Genomic DNA, 23,411 nt, shown 5'->3' on the forward strand with positions numbered 1-23,411 from the left:
ACATATAAGATTTAACAGAACTTGGTCAACATTAATGGGATGCTTTAACCGCTATACCAGCATTCTGTGTGAGATCTAAAAACCACAAACCAGATCCACCGTCTCATTTACTCACACTCACCTTTACTAAGACCATGAAGTTATGAGAGGTCTGCTCACCTGTTGAATGATTTTTGACACAATGAGTGAACTTTGTTGATCAAAGACCTTGGATAGGATCTCCAATCCAGATAACACCTTATCCACTTCACTGCAGAGAGAACAGTCAGGAGAAAAACAAAAAGGCACACTTTACAGAAACAAAGCTACCCAGCACAGAAAGCAATTGGCATGACTATAGTCATTTACAATATACGCCTCAGAAACATAACCTTAGCAAACCAAAAGAGGTGATGGCTGGAAGGTTTGGAATTAATCCTAACCTCTGGCATTGCTCTGGGCAATCCTCCAGACCATTGTTCTTAAGCCTGCCAAGCCAAGTCCTGGGACAGACTATATACAAATCAGGCTTAGGCCCACCCCAAAGGGGCAGTCCAGCCCGAGCTGCTTGGTCACATAACTTCTACACAACAAGTATCCCCAGACATGTTTCGGCCTCGTTGGGTGTCACCAGGGAGAAGTAGCTTAAGTCTCGAGGCACGGCAGGCCACAAGGGGAGGGACACCAGTAGCCCTCTGATCCACACTGACGCCAAAGACACTGAGGCAACTGGCTTAACAGCCACGGAAGAAAAAGCCCCCCCCAACCTCCTCCCTTCCCCACCACAAACATTCCCTCTGCTTTCCAGCACACATGCGCGCACACTCACAAGTACACACACACCCCCCCCTTCTCCCCACCACCAGCTGGAAATAAACGTACCTTTCTCTCGTACCTTCCCTCATCTTGCGGCGCCCGACAGCCCCTGTGCGCACTTGTGTGCGGCAGGCATGGGAGTAATTTCAGGGGAGGACAAGGATGTTTGTCCCTCCCAACTTTCGTGGCACACAATTTTGTCCCCATTCATTTGGCAGGGGTACCTTTTCCTTTAGATGTCATGTTCCCCCCAACATTTTCAGCAAAGTTACTCCACTGGCGGCAGGGGCATGACTATTTAGAAAGACTGCTCGAGCGGGCTCTAAATCGGTCTTTTGTTTAGCTTTTTTTTCAAGTGTTTTTTTTCACTCCATATGCCTCCAAACAGACGGGATGAAAGAATAAAGAAGTAGGGATACAATTGGCACAGAAGTATATAGGGCAAGGATAGTTAAATATTGTTTGGCAGAGCTGGAATTAAAAGTCTTAACTGAATGTGAAGCAAAATTAACGGCTTCATGCAAGCAACAATTCGGAGGCGGTCACCAGGGCAGCCTAGGTCAAAGTGGACTATGTGCACTAGTGTATCAATTTACGAGGATATTGGAGTAAATCTCCTTTAACATGTTACCCTAAAACTCATGTTCTTTTAGGAAGTCTTTTCAGGCATTTCATGTCTACACTGCACCCAGTTCCCAACAATGTAAAAGTGACCATGTTCTGGGACTCATTCGTTGTGGCCAAAGTTGACTCTGCATTAACTGATTATCTCAAAGCACAGAAGGACCTGCTAAAGATTTTGCAGAGGAACATTTGCAGCACATTTTTGAGGCTCCTGAAATTAAAAAAGGATGCAGAGGAGGTTTGGCCAAGATCGGTGAGGTGCTTCTACTAAGCCTTACACTAACCCTCTAACGAAACCTATCTGTAGATGCACCCAGTCGCTAGTGAGATGGCTCCCAGCATTATTGTGGAACTAAGGCTGGAAAAGGACACTGTTCATTATACATTCAAATACTTCCCTGGAGACTATCGGATATCTCCTTGATTTACAGATATACATTGGTCATGGGTAACACAATTATGGAAGGTGGGAAATCATAGAAGGCAGGTCATGCCCCAATATGATACAAAGATGGACAAGTGATTCGGAACTAGCCACAGCCGGATGAAAAACGTAGTCTATCTCTTCACACAGATTGCAATGATAAAGGGCACAAGCTGAGATTCCCACTTGAAACTGCAATGATGCAGACACGTTGAAAGATCATCAGTACAGTCGGCTGTGTGACAAGCATGAAGGACACAACACTTAAAAAGGAAGGAAGGTGGATCCACCAGGGGGCGCAGAGATGGACTGACGCATCTCCGCTCGTCTCCTCGACAGGGCACAGATCGCGGGACCTGACCCCCCCCCCCCCCCCCCCGACGCCCCAGGAGTGAGAAACCGACACCACCCAAGCCTGTAGGAAGGTGTCGGGCACCCCCAGCCCAAATTTGAGCTTCGTAGGTGGAACCAGTCCGAACTTCTGAGCACTTACTTCCCTGCGGGACGGAAGCCCCTCCTCCCCGCGGCGCCGCGGAAATCTACAACGAGCCCGGGCCTGAGCGCGCCCCTTGCCAGTGGATTCCTCCCCCCGCCCGGGTCTTTCTGGTGAAGGTGACCCGCGGCTCGCTCCTTGGAGAAGAGGACAGGCGCATAGCACGACGGGCGGCCAAGACAGGGCCCGCACCGAGAGGAGCAGGGATTCACCCGCAGGAGCAGGCGGACCCCGGTGAGCCCCTTCGGGGCACAAGAGGTGAGCCCCCCACACCCCCGAACGTAACAACGGAAAGGATCAACGCGGGTGGAAACGGGCGGACCTCCGCTAAACCCTTGGCCCGGAGAGCACGAGACACGGGAGGCTATCACCTACGTAATAAGGCCTGGCCTGAATAGTTCCCCCACCATCTACAGAGGGAAGCTCTTTGGCCCCCAGTCCCTCGCGGAACGGAGTCGCCGCTTTAACCTCCGAGGCTGCCTCTAGCACCGCGATTCGCATCCCGGGCCTACTGGGGCTAAGGCCTATGAACTGGAGGGAATCCTTGCAGAGGTTTCATCGCACGCCCCCCGTAATGGCGGCCCAGGTGCAACAGGAACCGATGGACGCAAACTCAGTCACCAGAGGTATGGCGGCCCTATTGGAAGAAATTAAGGGCTTCAGAGCGGACATTACATTACGATTAGACACCCTAGACAAAAAGGTGGATAACTTGGACGATAGGGTCCAGGCACTGGAATCCAACACAGCCTCAGCCGACGTCGTTGAAACCCAATTTGACATGCGCTTGTCGGAGCTCGAGAGAAGGGAAGAAAAATGCGCCCTAAAAATGGACAATTTGGAGAATAGAGAACGTCGTTGCAACCTACGTTTCCTGGGCTTCCCAGAACGCGACGGCGAAACGCAGGCAGACATTATCAAGGCCGTTAATGTGGTAAAAGGAATCTTAGTTGAAGGGGCTAACACCAGCGAACCCACCATCAACAGAGCCCACGGAGCAGGGGCACCATCCAGAGGCCCCAGATCAGTGTTAGTCCGCTTTCACTACTTCTCGGAAAAAGACAGGATCATCGAATTAGCTCGCAAGAAGGGGCCGGTGGAGTGGGAAGGAGCCCGGATCTCGATATATCAGGATTTGTCGGCCTTTACCCTCGCGAGACGCCGACTCTGTGCTCCCCTGACGAAGATGCTCCAGTCCAGGGGAGTCAGGTATAGGTGGGGGTATCCTTTTTCACTCTCCTTTGAATTCGAGGGCTACAAGTATGCATTGATCACGGAAGACGATATCCAGAGAGTGTCGGGCGAACTATTAGACAATCCAAGTATGGAAACGGAGGACCAGAACTGTGAGCGACCCCCGACAGGTCCGAAAGGGAACAAAGCACCGAAGGAAAGGCGCAGAGTCCGAGGCCAAAGAAAGTACAGGAGAGTGGCCCCAACGTCTCCAGCTCCCTTGAACGGTGGAAACGAGCCGCTGGTGCCTCACGAAGCAAGTGACACTTGACTAGGTGAACAGAAGGGGATGTAGTAGTCTGTGAATTGTATTGTAACCGGGGATAGGGGGGGGCTCGAATCATAAGTTAAAAGAAGTATATGAGCCCGGAGGGGGGAGACACCGGTGGCCTGGTTTGGATTGTCCTGACAATGTCACGAATCAACCAGGCGATCAGGGGGGAGGCGGGAGGGGGGTGGGACGAGGGGGGGTTGGGGTGTTGGGGTTACTGCTGTTGCGCGCTAAGTTTTTGGGTTACTCGTGCGCCCCGGGGGCTCCTCCGAGCCTGTTGTGGGCGGCAAAGACATTGTGGGAACTGCGACGCTTGCGATTCAGGGAAGGGAGTTATGAGCCTTGACATCTTTTTTCATGGATGATCCACTCCTATCCTTAACAGTGGGGTCAATGAATGTCCGTGGGCTCAACTCGCCTACAAAGAGGTCGTTGATCCTAAGGGAGTTTGCGAAGTTATGTCTTCATTTCCTTTTTGTACAAGAGACTCATTGGGTTCGAGGTAAATAGCCTAAGCTCAAGGCCAAAACCATAGAGCATTTGTTCACGGCCTCTTCACAAACGAAGAAGCGGGGAGTTGCCCTGTTGGTAGCCCCTGGGGCCCACTTTAGGTTTAAAGCCTCGAAAGCAGACCCAGAGGGTCGGTATCTCATGGTGAAAGGGGAGGTGCGGGGCCGCTTGTTCACCCTGGTCTGCATATACGCCCCGAATGAAGCACAAGACACCTTCTGGGAGGGTATGAGAGGAACAATATTGGCATTCTCCGAGGGCACCCTATTGGTGGGGGGGGGGGACTTTAATATGGTGCTTTGCCCCGAGCGGGACAGGAAGTCTGCAAATCCCTGCCCCAACATCCGTCACCATAGGAAGTTGGCGAAGGCCTTTCAGGAAGTGAATGGGGTGCTGGGGTTGTGCGATACACATGTCACTGTACAGGGCCGGAACCCCGACTACACTTTCTACTCCAAGCCTCACGATGCTTTTTCACGCATAGATTACATCCTGGTGGACTCATCGTTGCAGGGAGAGGTAACAAGCTCAGGGGTAGAGACTGTCCCTTGGACAGACCACGATATGGTGACGATAAAGATTGGCCTCCCCCCCCCCGCCCCGGTAGCTGAAACCCGATGGAAGTGCAATGACCTCCTCTTACAAGATGGGGAGATACGCCAAACCATCCTGGTAGCCATAGAAGATTACTTCGCCCTGAACGACAATGGAGAGGAAGGCACCATGGGAGTATGGGAGGCATTTAAAGCAACCATTAGAGGCACACTCATAAGTATTGGGTCCAGAAGGAAGAGGGTGAGGGAGCACGAGGAGAAACAGCTGAAAGGCAAGATAGCGGCCATCCAACCAGGGGGAAAACTGAAAACGCAGATGTTCCCTGGGCAATGGGAGGAATTGCAGGGGTTGCGAGCTAAGCTAGCCGACCTTCAAGTGGAACAAACGGAAAGGAAGCTTTCTTTTTTGAAACAAAAATATATGGAAAAGGGGGAAAAGGCGGACAAGATATTGGCCTGGAGACTTCGGGAACTCAGGAATAGTAGGAGGGTCAATTTGGTTCGCACCAGGGAAGGGAACCTTACCGCGAGGGACGCCAAGATCGCAGAGCAATTTAGGTTATACTGTGAAAAATTGTACAGTTCAGAATATACTGGGAATGGGAAAGACATCGACCAATTCCTGGACTCTCTCCCCATACCGGGCCTTCTCCCTGAGAAAGCCGAGGCACTAGAACACCCCATCTCCCCAGAGGAGATAATCGACACTATATCCTCTTTAAAGAGCGGCACCGCCCCGGGAGATGATGGCTTCACAGTCAAGTTTTATAAGACCTATAGATCAGCACTCGCTCCATTCATGGCCAAGATGTTCAATGCCGCGCTAGACCAAGGCACCCTCCCCTCCACAATGATGTCAGCTATGATTGTAGTTCTGCCTAAGGAGGGTAAGGATCCCGCGCAATGTCAATCTTACCGCCCCATATCTCTTCTTAACACGGATGTTAAGATACTGGCCAAGCTCCTAGCGAATAGGCTGGCAAAACTCCTCCCCCACCCTAGTGCACGGAGACCAGGTGGGCTTCATCCCGGGGCGCCAGGGGTCCGATAACATAAGGAAAACCCTCGACCTCATGCACGAGACATCCAGGCAGGGAGTGGAAGGGTACCTCCTTTCACTCGACTCAGAAAAGGCATTCGACCGGGTCGAGTGGCCCTACATGGGCAAGGTCCTCCGGAAGATGGGCTTGGGGGACAATTTTTGTGGGTGGGTAGCAGCACTCTACAACAGCCCCACAGCGAGAGTGTTAGTTAACGGAGGCACCTCGGAGCCCTTTTCCCTCACCAGGGGCACCCGGCAGGGATGCCCCTTGTCACCCTTATTGTATGCCTTGGCAATGGAACCTCTAGCTATAGCGGTCAGGAACGACCCAGAAATCACGGGTATACGATGTGGGGAGTGCGACTTCAAACTCTCTCTATTTGCAGACGACATCCTGGGCTACCTAACCAATATCCAGATATCCCTACCCCGATTGTTCGACCTTATACACACACCTTTGGCTCTTTCTCCGGGTTGAGGATAAACACTTCCAAATCAAGCATCATGCCCATCGGCCAGAGCGACCTGGATGTCGGAAGCAACTCCGATATTCTAGGGGTCAGAATCGAAAGAGAATCCACGAGGTATCTGGGCACTACCATCCCCAGAGACCTGTCACAGCTATTCCAGTGCAACTTCCCAGGGATCCTTACCCGTATCAGCAGCGACCTTACTAGATGGGCTCCCCTCACGCTTTCCTGGCTGGGTCGCATGGTCACAATCAAGATGAATGTCCTGCCCCGCCTCCTCTACCTCTTCGCAGCACTTCCTGTTGTGATACCCGAGACTTTCTTTGAAACACTGCAGTCCCGTGTCCTTCATTTTATTTGGAATGGTAAGAGACCTAGAATAAAATCCTCCACCTTAACCCTCCCAAAGACACATGGTGGTTTTGGCCTCCCCGACTTCCGACTCTATTATAAGGCAGCCCAGCTCAGGGTGATGTTGGAACACATGCGAGATGACATGGGCACATACTGGACGTACATAGAAGACATCCATGCCCACCCGAAAAAGGTTAGAGATTATTTTTGGGCCTCTCCTAAGGTTCTCCCACTCCAGCTAAAAATGCACCCCACCTTGGCAGCCCTGTGGGCGCTATGGAAACCTAGCAGGGCCAACAAGCCCCTAACCACCTGGCCTTCCCCACTATCCTCACCCTGGGGGCCCCCTATCGACCTAGACACAAGAGGCTTCCGCGACACACAGGCCTGGTCCGACTTGGGCTTGGAAAGAGTCTCCCAGCTGACACGAGAGGAGGGCTTCATAGAATATGGCAGCTTGCTTGAGGCCCTGGTAGATAAGCCCCCCACGATTTTTGAATACTTACGATTGAAGGGGATTTTGTCCCAACCCCGGTGGTCCGAACAGCTGAGCCGCCCCCTCACCCCATTTGAATCCATCCTGGCCAAGAGCACATCACGTAAGGGTGCGCTGTCCAAATTTTATATGGTCTTGATAACGTCCGACCTAGAGGGCAGACAACCCTTTAAACGCATATGGGAGGAGAGACTGGGGATGCCCTTGGATGACCATACCTGGAGGGCCGTTTTTAAAGGTATTTTCGCGGGCTCTCTATACACGGCTGCCATGGAACACAGCTTCAAAATTCTTCATTCCTGGCATCGCCCTCCATCCCTGCTGTCCAAAATGTTCCGAGACGTATCTCCTTTCTGCCCCAGGGGTTGCCACCAAAGGGGAACCTGGTTTCACATGTGGTGGGGATGTCCTATTATACAGGTTTACTGGTCGGAACTACTTAGCTGGATCAAAGATATTGAGGGGTTCGGTCCATCCTTGCACCCACTAGAAGTCTTGCTGGGTATCCCCTTGCCGGAGACGGAAACAAATCTTTACCCCAAAGTCATTGGTGCCATGCTGCGAGCTGGAAGGCTGGCGCTTGCCCAAAAATGGAAGAGCGGCCAGGCCCCCTCCAAGGAAGAATGGCTTCATAAGCTTAGGATGATATTCTCGTACGAAAAGCTTACAGCAATAGCGAATGATACCATGACAGATTTTGTACAAGAATGGATGGCAGTCCTTCTGCACGATGATTGTGTCTCCATGCGCTTATAGAAGGGGCATTGTACAGGCTCATAACAGAGTGCGCCTGATCCGTTGACTCTTAGTAACACTCATCCCACCGCACTCTGCTGAGTTAACCATTGCGGCTAACACCGCCTGTTTTTCACTTCCAAGCTGTATACATGTTTGAGGGTTGAATGGTTGAGTTGCACGAACTGGACCCACTCTGTGCCCACCAACAACTGGAGAACCTGGGAGGAGTGTTGTGTCTCCGCTCTACTGTTGGTCACGCAGACCTGTGTAATTGTATATAATTGGCGGGCCCTCACTCGCCCCTCTTAGACCTGGCCTAGCTTCCGCTCACCTACCTTTCATATGAACCCCACTGTTCCCAGTGCTACTCTTAATAACTGAATGGCTCGCATTTGTACTTCCCGAAATTTCATATACTTGTAACACCACTAAACTTTGCTTGTTAATTGTTTGGGGGGGTGGGGTGGGAGGGGGGGATTCGGGAAAAGAAGTTAAGAAAAATGTAATTGAAAATGTTACCGACAATGTGTTTTTTTTTTTTCTGATGTTATTTGCTGATCGGGTCGGATGTTCGGGCCGACCTTATTTCTGCATATTGTCAATAAAAACTAAATTTGAAAAAAAAAAAAGGAAGGAATAGCAGCTCCTAGCGCAAGCCCTATGCTCCAAAACAACTTTGTTGAATTGACGTGGGCAGAGGCCAACTTTACCAGTGCAGTCGCTTGCAAGATGTGACCAGTGTCTTGTTGAGGTGGGGCAGGCTGGTGGCACCGGATTTAACCGCATCGAGATCAAGTGCATAATTCCCCTTAAGGTACTCGTGGGACACAGTGCTGAGGCCATTGGTGGTGCTGAAAGGAAACAGAGCAGGTGTCAAAGGTTAGATAGCGAGGAGAAGCAAACAGCCAGCGTCTTTCATTTACAAGCATTCTGCACCTAAGAGACAGATCAATTGCCAGTGCTTTCCCCGCCATAGGATAGGCTTCCTTGCAGTTCTTAAAAAGTGTATTTTCTGTTGACCCTGTTAAAAAAAAATATATACTGCAATTGTGTTGGCAAAACACGTGTGAATATGTGTTGCAAAACAAAAATCAATATGTGTTGCTATGTCCAATAGTTTAAAAGGTAAAAAGAAAAATCTTGCATACAAAAATATCAAAACCAAACAGCGAAAATCTATAAAGCTGGGAAAAAAAAAACGGAATCTACAAGGCAACGTTTCGAAAAAAGGTCTACAAAATGTTTAAATCATATATAAATTACCAAAACTGGAATCACAGTAATAGGTATTTTCTGGAGACAAACAGCACTTCAATGTTCTTTTTTTTATTTTTTATTTGATTTAGTTGATACACAACTTTTCAAATATTTACAGAAATACACAGTAATACAAAAGCATACACAAAAAGAAAAAAAAAGAAAGAAAAAAAGAGGAATAAAATACCAAGGGTACAATAGAAAAAACTGAATAAAAAGACACATAGGGTAACAACAAAGTACTTTACATTTCATGTGCCTTCCAGATAATTTTGAACAAGCTTCAAAGTATTTTTTACAAGTCTCTGCTAAACAAGAGAAATCAACAAGGAGCGGGTGCACACGCTTACATCAGGGGTTTCCCAGGAAATTACACTGCACCCGTGACACTTGGGCCTCCAAAAAAAGGCACATTTTAAAGATGAAAGAGCAAAGAGGAAGAGCATGAAGGGGAAGTTACCAGGAGGGAATGTGGTGATTGGGTACCTTGGGATCAGAAAGGGGCAGTGTTTGTAAAACCATATCTACCGGATGATATTTGTGCGTTTTACAAATATATACTTCGTTTGTGAGTGATAATTTCAACTATTTTGTGCTGTTGACTCTACATTTTTCTAGATTAACCATAACTGTTTTTTTTATTTAAATGGCCGCAAAATGCAATCTAAGCAAGCTTAGTCTTCTAAGCGTTCCAGAACAAACACAGTATCACAAATTACAAATATATCCTCCAGGGTATAGGTGATGTCCAATTTCGTGTTTTGTTGACATTTTGTACATTCTTGCATGTTGATTAAAAAAGTATATAATTCTGAAAACTCTACACATTCTTAATTCATGAAGAGCAAAGTCGTAATATTCCTCCCCAGTGCCCCCAAATAAGACTTTGAAGGCTATTACTACCTATTTTTTTTTATTATTGGGGTAAAAATATAAGTCGATTCCCAATGCGAGTATTTTATAAATCAGTAAAATGTCTTTATGTAATAAATATTTATTTTCACAAAGTAATTCATGCACATTAAAAATATACATCTTTAGGGGGGGTGCTGTTGCGTGGCTGTAAAATGGCCGCCGGCTGAGAGAGTTCGCTCTCAGTGCTTACAACAATCCTTCCACATCCTGCTCTACAATCATCCTCAAGTGACCGGGATAACGGCACTGCAATCAAGAGATTGAGAGATTTCCTCCAATCCCTTTTCTGACGTCGGGGCGACTGTCTGCCCACCCTAACCAGCACAGCCAGGGATTGAACAGGAGTCGCGGCCTGGAGTCCTGTGGCTTCGCTGATGCAAGCCCTCCCTCTCCCAGCTATCTGTCACTTCATACGGAATGTGGGCTTGGGCAAGGCGTAACTCCAAGACTTGCCTCCTGACAGCGGGGATGCCGAGGGCTGCCTTCCTGACAATACCGCAGTGAATCACCCCCACAAGTGCTTGACCTCCTCCGCCACCAAATGGGACTCCGACCCGCGGTGCAGCATGTTGGTGTCTTGACCCACGTTTGGACTATTATGCTGCAACATTTGGTGCTGTGGGCTTAGAAAATCCAAGATGGCCGAAAAAGCCCACATTGCGCCAGAATCCAGGAAAACCGCGCAGTTTTGGCGCACACCAAAATGTTCCCCTGACCTGCCACCCACCAGTGCGAGCGTGATGGGTCAGGAGTGCCATGGGTGAAACGTGTGCCAGAGGAAAAACAGCAGCGCCAGTTAGCTCAGAAAGCGCTTTGAAACCACCTTTGTTTCTCTGAAATGCAAGCTAAAATGCCTATTTTAAACATTGCAAGATATTCAAAAATCTCAGTGAACACCAGCAGACATTTGGCATATGGTAGACTTGTGTGCATACAAAATCTGGAAAGAGAAAGAGCCCAAAATAATATTCATAATGAAACTGGCTGAGCTGTGGATGTCAGCAGCTGAAGTGAAATTGGACTCAAAGCCACTAAAATCGAAATGTTTAAAATAAATGAGTGACCTACTGTTGAGTGTCACATAGTTTGCAACTGTTAAATGTCATAGTTTTGAACTTAGAATCAGCATTCTAGCTGCATGTGTAAAAATTGTAAGTTTGATTTGGATGAAGAAAAACTGGGAACAAAAGTGCCATTTAGCAAAAGCCTGGCTTAAAGAGATTGAATTCTGCCTGGCAACTACCCCCGACAGGAGTTGAAACTTGCTCAGCCACTCTTCCCAGGCATGGCCTGCATTCTCCTGACCTCGCCAAAGGGAGATGACACCTCTCTAATTGGATTAGGGGAGGAGCAGCTGGGGACTGCAGGAAACTGAACAATGAGCCTTCCTTGGCTCAGGCAAATGTTAAATTAGGGGGGGTCGTAAATGGCTTCCGCTTGAAAGAAATGGAGAGGGGCAGTGCCTCTGTGAGCAACTTGAGTTGGAGGAAATGGACAAACCATAAATTCCACCATGTGCTTTGGGAAACCACACCCCTCTGGGCCAGAGCATAATTTTAAAAAGATGGATAATTCATAGTACGGACTTGTCAAAATTATATAATTAATATCATTATTCTTGTGATTTTTCTGTGCACATGTTAAGAGGTGTTAGAACTCTGTACCATATTCTGAGGCAAAACCCCATGAATTATGGAGATTGCAGACACGGGGCTCACGCTAGAAAAATGAAAATTTACTGGAATATGTGTAGAAAGGCGGTGTACATCTGTGTCATTTTTGGTAAAAATCCAATATTGGTAAACCAACCAAAAAGCGCAAAATGTTGTCATTTCTTAATCCAAGCTCTTAGAAACATCAGAGTTGGAACAGAAACTACCTTATATGATATATGATGTGTATATGTAATGTCAACCACTTGTGTATCTTGGAAATGTGTTTAGTTATGAAAATGATTTTCTAAGGTAAAAGCAAAGGGGATTGTTCTTTCTGTATGCCATAAAGATGATACCTGATGACTCACTGCTCCCTTCTCAAATCAGGTCAAAGAGAAATCCTTGACCTATCAAATCATGAGTGGGGTGGGTACAGAAAGTTAGCATCCACACCCATTTTCAAAAGACATAAAAAAGAGCCACTGGAAGCCAGACAGGGACATTCATTTTCCAACCTTCAGCTGAATTCCTGCGCAGCACTCTGACGGAGAACTCCAGAATCCAGAACTTCACTCCAGAACTTAAAGCAGAGAAACCTGGACCACCAGCTAAATCCTTTTTCAGCAGGCCTTCAGAATCCAGCAATCCAACCAAACTATTCTACGGCCAGGCGAGCTGTTGGATTCTTCCGATAGCAGACCCAGAAAGCAGTGCTGTATCCAGAGAGACCAGACCAGATCGCTGTGAGCAGAACCAGAGATCCAGACCAGACCAGCAGAGCAGAGCTGACCCAGATAGCTGTTACTTCAGAACCAACCGCCTGGAGTCCAGTCCCTACCTGACAAAGTCCCTGACGGCCCATTTCAATTTCATAGTGTGAGTACTCAGCCAGAACTGTGCAAAACCAATCTCTTAGCTTAAAATAATCTGATTAAAAACATTTGAACCTGTCCAGAACTGCATCATAGGAATCGTGTGTCCCTTCTCCGATTTTAAACCTGTAAAAGTGTAATTTTGCCATTTTGAATCATTATTTCATTTCTGAAAATCTACCTTCACAGAATCGTCCGTATCTCTTGAACCGTTTGTGCTAGAAGCGAGATTTAACTTTCATTTTAAAGCTAGGATTCTAGGCTTTCCAACAAACCCAGAACCGACTTTCTATTCATTATAAAAAAGTGCAGCGATTTGGCTCAAATTTCTTCACTTGTCAAAATAGCAGCTTCTTGCTTTCCTTTGCTGAAATTCGTTTGCAACCTGACAATCATTCATAGAGCATTGCTAACGTGATCCTGAACTAATTTAAAGTAGCTACCACCCACCCTGAATCTCTTATGGGGAATTCAAAACCATTTTTAGCATATTTTACTTCATTGCCACCACATTTAAAAGGGTTTTGCCTGTGGTTAAAAATCATCCCTGTTTCTCTAAGCTTGCTAGGGGGGAACTGAATTCGGATTGTACTGTGATTGTATTCCTGAAGACTGTGTGTTACTTCCATCTCCTTACATTGCATAGGGGGGGGGAGTGAATTGTCGGAGGAAAAAGTAATCATATTATCTTTTGCTGAAATCATATCAAGTTTATTTCTGTACTGACTTTTATTCATCTTTGCATCTCCTTGAAACCATAACGCATTCCCAGCTACCTTGTTCTTTCCATACCAACTCCTAAGTAATAAAATAAGTGTGCTAGTGTAAGATTATCCATTGTTGATCAACATCATACTCATAAGTGTGATATCAAATATTAATTTATTATAAAAGTGTGATATATATTGTTTAATTATTCAATAAATCTTTTAAATTGCAAAACAAACCTACTTCATGGCTCAGTGAGGTGAGGGGGATTCAAAGAGAGGGGCGTTATACAAGGGTTCATCATCCAGATTATAACTTGTCATAAAGATATATAAATAAGGGCTTCCCTTGGGCGTCCCAGACGAGGCACTGACTTAGTGGGATTGCTGAATTGAAGTCATTTAACAAGCATCTGATCCGCTGCTTGGCCCCCACTGTGTCCCGGGCCCCTACCACTGCCATATAATTAAGACGCCCAGCGGGCAGAGCGTGTTACCAACAACCTTTCCTCTTGCTCCTTGGCCCTTCATCCCAAACACAGGCCGGTAGCATGAACCTCCTGCACATCAACCAAAAGCATGCCTAGTGACCAGAGTCTCGTCCTGTGATTCCAGAGTCTGATGTCGGGGGTGAAGGGGGCACTGACAGATTCACTGGCAACCGATCCACTGGTTAGCCTGGCTGCGTCTCGGGCCCCCACTACTGTAGCTACATTGGGCGCCCAGCGGGAGGAGTGAGGCTCCGTCAGCTCCTTCTACATACGCTCCTTCGCCCCTTGTCTCCGGTTGGCGGCCCGGGCCTCTCCACACAACCATCTGTCTTCATATTGGGGGTGCAGGGGGCACGGATAGATCCACTGGCTGATCTCAGATTACCCAAACACAGTGCCCCTGCACTTGTGGTGTGACAGCGCACACTGCGAAGGGCTTTCCCCTGTACACAGCTTCACTGGTGTTCACCTCCTGCTCCCCACCACCCCACGTGGGACTAAACTCAGCGGGTGACGGTGCCAGTGGATGCGGCTGATGCCCCAGCACCAAAACGTGTGCACCTGTGTGGAGGACCACCCGCGCCCACACGCTCTTGTGGCGTCATCTGTGGTCTCTGGGGGAAGCAACGTCGCTCTGGTGGTCACCTCCCTGAAACTGCAGTAAAGTAGGAGATAGCTGCGGTCCCCCGCCTTCTGATCTTCTCAAACCCTTGATATAATATAATAAAATGTGGAACAATAAAAAGCAAGCTAAGATGCAACCGTTTGCTCGCCAGGATCATCCCACGGCACCCACTGGCTTCGGCCTCTGCCAGCGTGGACGTGGCCACACTGAATCAAACTCTCCTTGACCTGAAGAGTATCACGGACTACCTTGGGTAAAAAATAGACACTTTAACCTGCAAGGTTGAGACATCAGCTATACAAATTGACAAACTATGCAGTCGCATGACCGAAGCAGAGCAACGGATAGGTGAGAATAAGGACAGAGTTGCAACACTGCAGAGGGAGGTGGTTGCTCTGCAGCAGTCGGTCCGTCGAGTAGAAGCCAAGAACGATGATCTATAGGGGAGATCACGCTGCAACAACGTCCGCATTGTAGGGGTCCCGGAGTCCACGCACATCGACAATATGGAACTATTTGTTGAGAAGCTTCTTGTTTACATCCTCGATCACCCTCCCTTGTCCTCCATGTAACTAGTTGAGCAGGCGCATCGCTCCCTTGCCACCGGGCCCCCACCGAGTGCCTTGGACAGACCAATCATAGCTAGGATCCTTAGTTATCGAGACAGGGATATCCTCCTGAGGGCCGCCAGGGAAAAAGGGGACCTACGATATGGCTCCTCTGTTATTAGGCTTTTCCCCGATTTCAGCCCACAAATCCAGGAGCAATGGAAGACTTTTCAAGTGGGGAAAAATAAGCTCAGGAAGAAGAACATTAAATATGCAATGCTATTCCCTGCCAAGCTTAGAGTTGCCCACGAAGGGAAGACTTGGTTCTTCACCACCCCAGCATCAGCAGAAGATTTGTGTCGGAACTTTCTGATACCAATAGTGGGCCCAGAACCCCTGAGTGATAGCACTCCTATGGCTTTCCCATGATGCTGTGTGCCCTCCAGGCAGGGTCCCCAAGCTGCGATCATTAGAGCAAATATGATACTGGCACTGGCCACCTGAGAGCTACAGCCACACTCGGCTCCCCGTATACGTAGCCACTGCGTGGGTGGGGGGGTAGGGGATGTTGTAGTTTTCACAAGGTGCACACAAGTTCGTAACTCAGAGTCAGTAACCACTTTGCTTAAAGTATACATTTTAAATCAGGAAATGCACGAATACAGCATATTACTCAGGTTTGTAATGGACATCAGGGCTGCGCTCCCTGGTTTATAGTGCAATGTCCTATATTTCTCTTACAATAATGTCCTGGAATATTAGAGGGGTCACGTATAGCAAGAATTTTAGAATGGTGCTTAACCACGCAAAACTGCATGAAGCCAATGTACTATGTCTACACGAGACACCTCCCGGTGGATGGTCCCCTCCCCGTGGCCAAGGGCTGGGGTGCATCAATATGGAGCCTCCTTTTTCATCCTAATCTAGGGGGGGTTGCAATTTACTTACATCAGTCCCTAAAGTTCCGCTTACATGATAAGGTGATGGATCCTGAGGGGCGCTATTTGTATGTTGCAGGGGAGTGTTTAGGTATGACGGTTCTGATTGTTAAAATGTATGCCCCCAATACTGATTCGCCTGAATTTTTCCAGAATTGCACCGCCGCAGTAATACACAAATTCCCCACATACAAAATAATCTGGGTTGGGGACAAACATGGCATTGACGTTCGATATGGATCGATACGCAATCCAAGAATCGTCAATGTAACCAAATGGCATCCATTTTGTGAAATGTCAGCCATTTGCTTTTTATTTTCTGTCAAACGCTTTGCAAATATATTCTATGCTTCTAACTCACACACAGTGCGAGGCCACGGCCTGAATGCTGAAATACAAACAGACAGGAATGTGAAACTGTGCAGAAATAAATTGTTTTTCTCTCTCACTAAGTCCTTGAAGTCGAGCAGAAGCCACATCTAATCAGTAGTCCAGGTGCCGGTTTGTCTTGCAACCGCTGTTGTAAAAGGCAGTTAAACATGAATTATATTCTACTAGCGGTTCTCCTTCGCGGAGAGTGGTATTTTCTGCTTCAGAACTATCAAACCCTTAGCTCACGAACCGAGACACACAGATAGCGTAGTAAGGAATGTTTTCCCTGCTAAGAACAGAATATCCTTGCCGAGCCAGAGCTCCATCTTCCCTATAACAGAAAGCTGTCTCTGCTGCCTTCGCTAGAATAACTATGTTTAGACTGAATGAAGACTTATCATAACGTGTCATAATTGTTAATCACTGAACCCTAGCCTGTATGACATGTATGTGGGTGGATCGAATTGCCTTAACAAAGGATATGTCAAATGTATGTATATTGCTGCTTGAGCAGTGTTCGCTCTCTCTCGCATCTCACAGTGTTTCTTAACACACGTCACGAGGCGTTTGAGGCCCAGTCGGCCGCCAGAGTACTTTGAAATAAACCAGACTTGTTTGGAAAACGAACCTCGCGTCTGATGTGTCATTCTGGTATATGGTTATTGTGCCTTAGTTTCCATATGCAGTCTTTATGGCCTTGCAAGTAAACAGTCATTTGTGTGCTCAACATGTGATGTTGCCCCTCTTTAAAAGCTGCCTTGATAGCCAGAAGCTCCTGTTCCAGAATTAGATGCCGCTTTTCCGCGGCTGACAACTTTCACGGACAGAATGCCACTGGGGGGATTGGACACTTTTGAGACAACCCCGCCCAATGGTCAGAGGAGGCATCGGCTTCTACCATGGACAAAAGCGGGTTCGGGTGCTGCCAAACCAGAGCAGTTTAGAAGGCCCGTTTAAGGGCATAAAAAGTGGTCTGAACCTGCTCGTTTCATTGGGAAACCACTGACATCTGTGTCAAATCAGTGACAGGCATAACAATCATAGAAACATTTGTGAATGGACCTCCTGTAAAATGTTGCAAAGCACAAAAAAGACCAACATTTTCACAGAGGTTGGCTGAGGTGATCCTAAAACGGCCTTCACTTTCCTGGAGCTCATTAGAACCCCTTGAGCAGTTAACACAAAACCCAAGAAGTCTCCTCTAGATGTATGGAAAAATGCACTTTTCCAGTTTCATGGACAAACTGTTCTCGAAGATGCTGGAGCACTGACCTTACATGTTGCACATGGGATTGGTGCCCGGTGGGTGGGCGGTGTGGGGGTTCCTGAGGGGCATGGGGACTCTGTAAAGACGAGAAGGTCGTCCAGGTAAACCACCAGATATTGGTCCAGGATGTCCCAGAATAATTTGTTAGTAAAGCCCTGGAACATGGCCAGCGCATTAGAGGCCAAAAGGCTTCACAAGGTATTCTTAATAAACTGTAGCGAGTGCGAAGGCGGTCCTTCACTCTTCCCCCTTGCAAACCCGCACAAGATTGTACATACCACAGAGGTCCAGCTCAGTGAAGATTACGGTGGTCTGGGGATGGTCAAGGTGGACTCAAATCAAAGGGAGTGGATACCTGCTCTTGATAATGATTTGATGCAGAGCCTTGGGTCCCCTTTTCTGGGGACAAAAAACAAAAGTGAAGCCGCTGGTGAACGAGAAGGACGAATGAACCCGTTCCTCTGGGCAGAAGACACATTCACGCAGCATCTGATCTTACTTCTCCGTTAAAGAATAAAGCCAACTACACTGTATCGGTGCCCCTTCCACAAGATCCTTGGGACAGTCATGTCAGCTCTTCAGAATGTCCCTTATTAAAGAAGTCAGCGAAATCCTGACACTCCACAGGAATAATCTGTTGTACAACCCTTACATCAAGGCCACCCAACAATGCCTGACACAGGATTTCCAGACCGTTAGTTGAGTTTAGACAATGATAGACTCAATAGTTGGAGGTAAAGGCTACTATCTTCTGTGCCCAATCTATATCAAATTGTGTGTCCTCAGCCAATCAAAACAAAGCCAATCAAAACAAACCCACTCCTGGTGTCACTGTCCCATTGTCTGACACAAAAGAACAGTCTGTTCTACGACTGGACCAGACATCTGGCAACTGCTCTTAACAGTTTGGAACAGGTTTTGGACAATTGTGGATTATCTGCATGCTTGGCCCAAGTAGAAACCATATAATTTCCACAGGGTACAGAGTCAAACATGACTTGCACTTGCTTATCCGTGACCCCCAAATCAGAAAGTCAGGCATCGAAATAAACTAGGGAAACTCCTGAAAAATGTCTCAAGACGGTTTTCCTTTTGACCCGTCCCATCGGTCCAAACTGGGGACAAGTCTTGTTACAAGAAGGGTGGTGTGGGTTAAATGCTGCAATATTACCATGTACCGCCGCATTACTGCACCTCCCAACTATAGGTGTGGAGGAAAGTTGAAGGATTTATCTGCAGCCATGAGTTGGAGGTATATCATCCAGCTTGCCATCAAATTTTGCCAGAATTACCACTGTGGTAATTCTGCCAAAAATGCCCCATCAAGTCCTATGTACTAAAAGAAAATGGGGATTTACACTGCCACCGCCACTTGTAAACCGGTGGTAATATCGCTGGACCAAGTGGTGGTAACGGTAATACAGTGTGGTGGTATCTGGGTGGTGTTACCGCTCAAATACCACCAAACTCATAATGAAGACCAGATAAAATATTCTGACTTTTGAGGCGACAAGAAATGAAGAGACTGACCAAGTGGTGCCATAGTGGTTGCTATAGATGTTAATTAAATAATAGATCAAACCGATCTATCCCCAAATCTAAGGGGATTTTCCTACCTAAACTAAAGAAACTAGGGTGCTCGTCAGGAAGTCTGTGTGAGTCAAAACAAAAAGGCACCGACCCGGTCACAAAGGCTCCTATCCTATCACTGTTACTACAACAAAACTGGGATATTGAAACTGTTCCTTGAGTCCTTCCCGACTCTCCAGCACCACACTTTGGTGGAAATGGCCCAGGAACTGTATTCGTTTTCACTATTTCTTTATGGTTTACAGACTTGTAACTTTCCAGCCCCCTCCCTTACCCCTGCCAGGGAACTCTTCACCAGTTTCGCCAGGAGTCACAGGATCACACTTCTTAGTTTAACCTCTTCCTTCAGTAGTCTCCCACATCCCTCCACCTCGAAGTAGTGTGAGCCGCTTTCGCATCGTTGTTGGCAGAAATGTTTTAAGGGTGGGCAAAAGGGGCACTTAACCTAGGCCCCCACCTTGGAGGGTGGGTCCACAAGGCAGCCTGATCTAAATAAGTAAGATTCCATTATTCACCAGACAAATATTACACGTTAAGAGATTTTATGGCAGGCATGCTGCTGAGGTGATAAACCTATTGCCTGTCGGTTGTTCACAAACACATACTGCCTTGATCAATTCATCATGTAATGCTTTCTGTGTTCACTGTGGTATACATAGTCTGTGTGTTCACTACTGCACAACTCCTGTAGCATTCTTTTCTTCCTGTGGGAATTATGTCGATTGTGTGCAATAGCCAAAGCAGCAAAGGGGTGGTAGACAGAAGAGCGGACCAGATGTTGTAGCCCTCAGGCAAGCATATTTTAAGGTCTGCTTCTTTGACACATAAAATGGTTTGCTTTTTTGTAAAAGTCAAAGGTTTTTCCTGCACGCTTATAAATGACAATTTCACAAGCATTCAACTACAAAAGACTAACCCAGATTAAATCTGTTAAATCACATCAATTGGTATGCTGGTACTTACCTACTTGCCTTGATGATGGAGAGAAGGACGCTAGAATCATTCCCATTTTGCATAAAACCCTTCTATAATATTTAGTTTTACAAAATGGTCATGTTTGATAATGTGATTTGTGTACTTTACAAGTCAGTTTAGAAAAGGAGATTATTTTTGTTCATGGTGAGAACTGGAAAAGAAAGTGTTCAAATGCAGAAATTGCAAAGTTGGCACAAATCCCAGCTTTACTCCTTTACCAGTGTGTGATCCTGTGCATCTAATTTAATCTTGTATTGCCTTACCATTGAACATTGCCAATCCCTAAACCTTTCAAAATGGTTAGCCCTTCAGAGTAATTTCTTTCTCAGGGCAGTCTATGCGGCGCAACTAGGGGTTATCCTGAAGATGCACCAAACTCATTGTCTGGTGACAACGGAAGCCTCTGATGCATAGCAGCATGGGCCACCATCATGGATGCCCTAAGCGAGGCAAGAGCCTGAATTAAAGGATTAACAGGATTGTCCATTAGGAATAGTGAAGGATAAGGCTTCTCAATCTGTCAGGTTTGTGTTATCAAAAAATAAAATCATATCAGTACAGCAGAGAGCTCTAGAAGACATACCAAAGACTCCCCACCACTGCCCTCTCCACCCACCCACCGAGTGTGAGAAATTAGCCACTCCAACAGATAATTGGTTCGCAAGGGAACCCAGGACAACACAGCTCCACCAGACAGTCTGGAACCGGAAGGAACATTATCGATCCTGCAAGGGAAAACAAACATTATTTCAATATTCTTCATTGGCAGTCCTTACTTCCCACACAACCAACACTTACCATGTCTTCGTTTCCTGCTTGCTCTGATCTCCTAAGGAAGCAAAGATTGCAAATGTCCATAGATCACAAGAACCGCCCGACGCTCCCAATGCAGACACCCGCGCAACAAGTCCAAGAAAAGCCTACAGACACCCAACACCCAGCGGCACGAGCACACCGGAAAGAAGGAAGGAGATCCAAATATGCAAGTAAAGAAGAAGCTGGTATTCTTTGATGCCACGATAGTGGAGCAAGGTAGTAAACAGCAAATCCAGGAAGCTAAGGATCCAGGAGGAGGTTGGTAATGTGCAGAACAAATGGCCACAAGGAACAATGGAGCAAGACTAGACGCAGATCCCAGACACAGCCAATAAGAATCAAGCACACCATTCCAGGAAATAGGCAGGGACAAAAGCCAGAAATCTGTCCAACCAGGTAAGTGCCAAACAGCAAGAGAAATCAAGTTATAAAAACAGGCAAAACGGGTCTGGAAACAGGAAACCGAATAGCAGATAAATAAGAAAACGCCATGTAACAAGGACGTTGAGAAGCGCTGCAGTCTTGGATCTCTTTCGACTTCCATGTCCGAGAGCTTTCCCGGCCGCCACTGGTTGCACGATGACTATGTGGCACACGGGTCCCCTCGGAAAGGTAGTTTTCCAACTGTTGCTGCGCTCTCCACGGCAGATGCCAGCCGCCACAAAAAGACTTGTCCCCTACCGCTGGTTGTCGTCCCCTGACAGAACTAACAGTTCAGCCCCAAGGTGAGTTTTGGATGTGCCATCTAAACATCCAGGTAGTGCTCACTGTGCCAAATTCTTATAAGCAAGACATTTGGATGATCTGCATTTTCTAATATGAGAGCGGTATTGCACTTTCACTGATGAACAATAACACCTTATACTTGAAGTCACAGGATGTTCTCTTCGTCCTAAGGTGTTCCGTCTTATCTGATATGAGGAACTTGGCCTTCAAGTTCCATGATTCAATACTCCCTTTGTGGGCTCGGGGTCAAATGAGATTAGAAACTTTGCCTCCAACTAACCCTGGTGTTACCATCCACATCTCAAACACTGCTCGTTCTTGCCACTTTCATCTCAAACGTTGGCAAACAGTGTCTTTTCCTCTCTATCCACGTTACTAAACTACGTCTCACTTCTGTAGTCATTTCTCTTCTTGACTACTGTTCAGATCTCTTAATTGGTCTGCCGGTTTACCAGTATGCCCTCATTGGTCCAATCTATAAATCCACAATTCACCTTTTCTTTGTCCTTTCTCCTTGTTTGTCCAATACATACTCTCTTTATTCCCTTTCCTGGCTACTGTTCAATTCTCCTCTTCCATTTTCTATGCATCGTGCTTGTGTACACAGTCTTGCTCCACCTTACCTTTTCTCTCTCTCATCACTTTACAAACCACCTCCCTCTATGCCCGAATCTCAATTTATTTTTAGTACCCCCCACCCCCAAGCCTCCCTGTGCCCAATCTCTCATTCATTCTTAATTCCCGGTTTTTGCCTATTCAATCTGCTCTCTCCATTTCTCTATGTTGCTTCCTACTAAAATACTGCTTGCTTTCTGCTTAATGGCAAATCTGTGTATTCCTGCTGTTTTTATACATATTTACTGATTTTCCCACTGTTTGAATAATTGTTCAGGGCATTGGCAAAAGCACTATTTACTAAAATATACATACAAATAAAAACCATGTTATGTTATGTTATGTTAATTACACTTATAAGGCGCCAAAGCCCGCAGGCATCCAGGCGCCGAAAGACAGAAGTAGTTGCAGACAGAGCTGGAGTTATTCTATTCAAACAATATACTCTTCAACTGTTTACGAAAAACAAGGTGGTTTTCTGTCAGGCGCATCTGTGTCGGAAGAGAGTTCCAGGCTTGCGCGCCTCGGACACAAAAGGCCCTACCTAAACCACGAGACCTTTTTATCCGGGGCAAAGCTAACAGAGACCCAGCCGAGGAACGTAAGCTTCTTCTTGGTTGATAGACATTTATCTTTTCCTTCAAATAAGCCGGAGCGTTTCCAAAAATACACTTATAACACGTGGTAAGTGTATATATCAGTTTGATCAAATATGACAAACTTTGCCTCTTAAATCCACAATCGAGCGCTTCTCAATTCTATCTCCTTCTTAAAAACTGTTTGCTTGACTCCCTCCTCCAGGACCAACCATGAGGCATATCAGCCTACCGAGCTTCGACTCAGACACCTTCTCTCCGTCCTTCTGCATTCGCCCCAGCCTTCCTCAATCCACTGAAATGACATATGCAAACCTCTCTCTATGCCAGGCTACCGTCTATCAGTCTCCACTTATTACGTGCACATGTCTACGTCCCGATCCACTCGAGCTGCTCTGTGCCTTCCCAACGTCCACCATTACTCTTCCACCTCTCAATTACT

The 23,411-nt window shown here is 46.9% G+C and overlaps 1 protein-coding gene across 2 annotated transcripts in view; it reads right to left on the minus strand.

The window, feature by feature from the left end:
- The window catches only part of INPPL1 (inositol polyphosphate phosphatase like 1), a 1,017,870-nt gene that overhangs the window by 426,005 nt on the left and 568,454 nt on the right, over positions 1–23,411 (minus strand). For both annotated transcript variants that reach the window (XM_069640289.1, XM_069640290.1), the window contains 2 exons: positions 8,715–8,855; positions 160–250 (listed from right to left, as the gene is read on the minus strand). In XM_069640289.1, the coding sequence (XP_069496390.1) occupies positions 160–250; positions 8,715–8,855 (232 nt within the window). The remainder of the gene's footprint in view (positions 1–159; positions 251–8,714; positions 8,856–23,411) is intronic.

Source organism: Ambystoma mexicanum, chromosome 7q, assembly GCF_040938575.1.
Source record: "Ambystoma mexicanum isolate Mex_15411 chromosome 7q, UKY_AmexF1_1, whole genome shotgun sequence".
Taxonomy (NCBI): Eukaryota; Metazoa; Chordata; class Amphibia; order Caudata; family Ambystomatidae; genus Ambystoma; species Ambystoma mexicanum.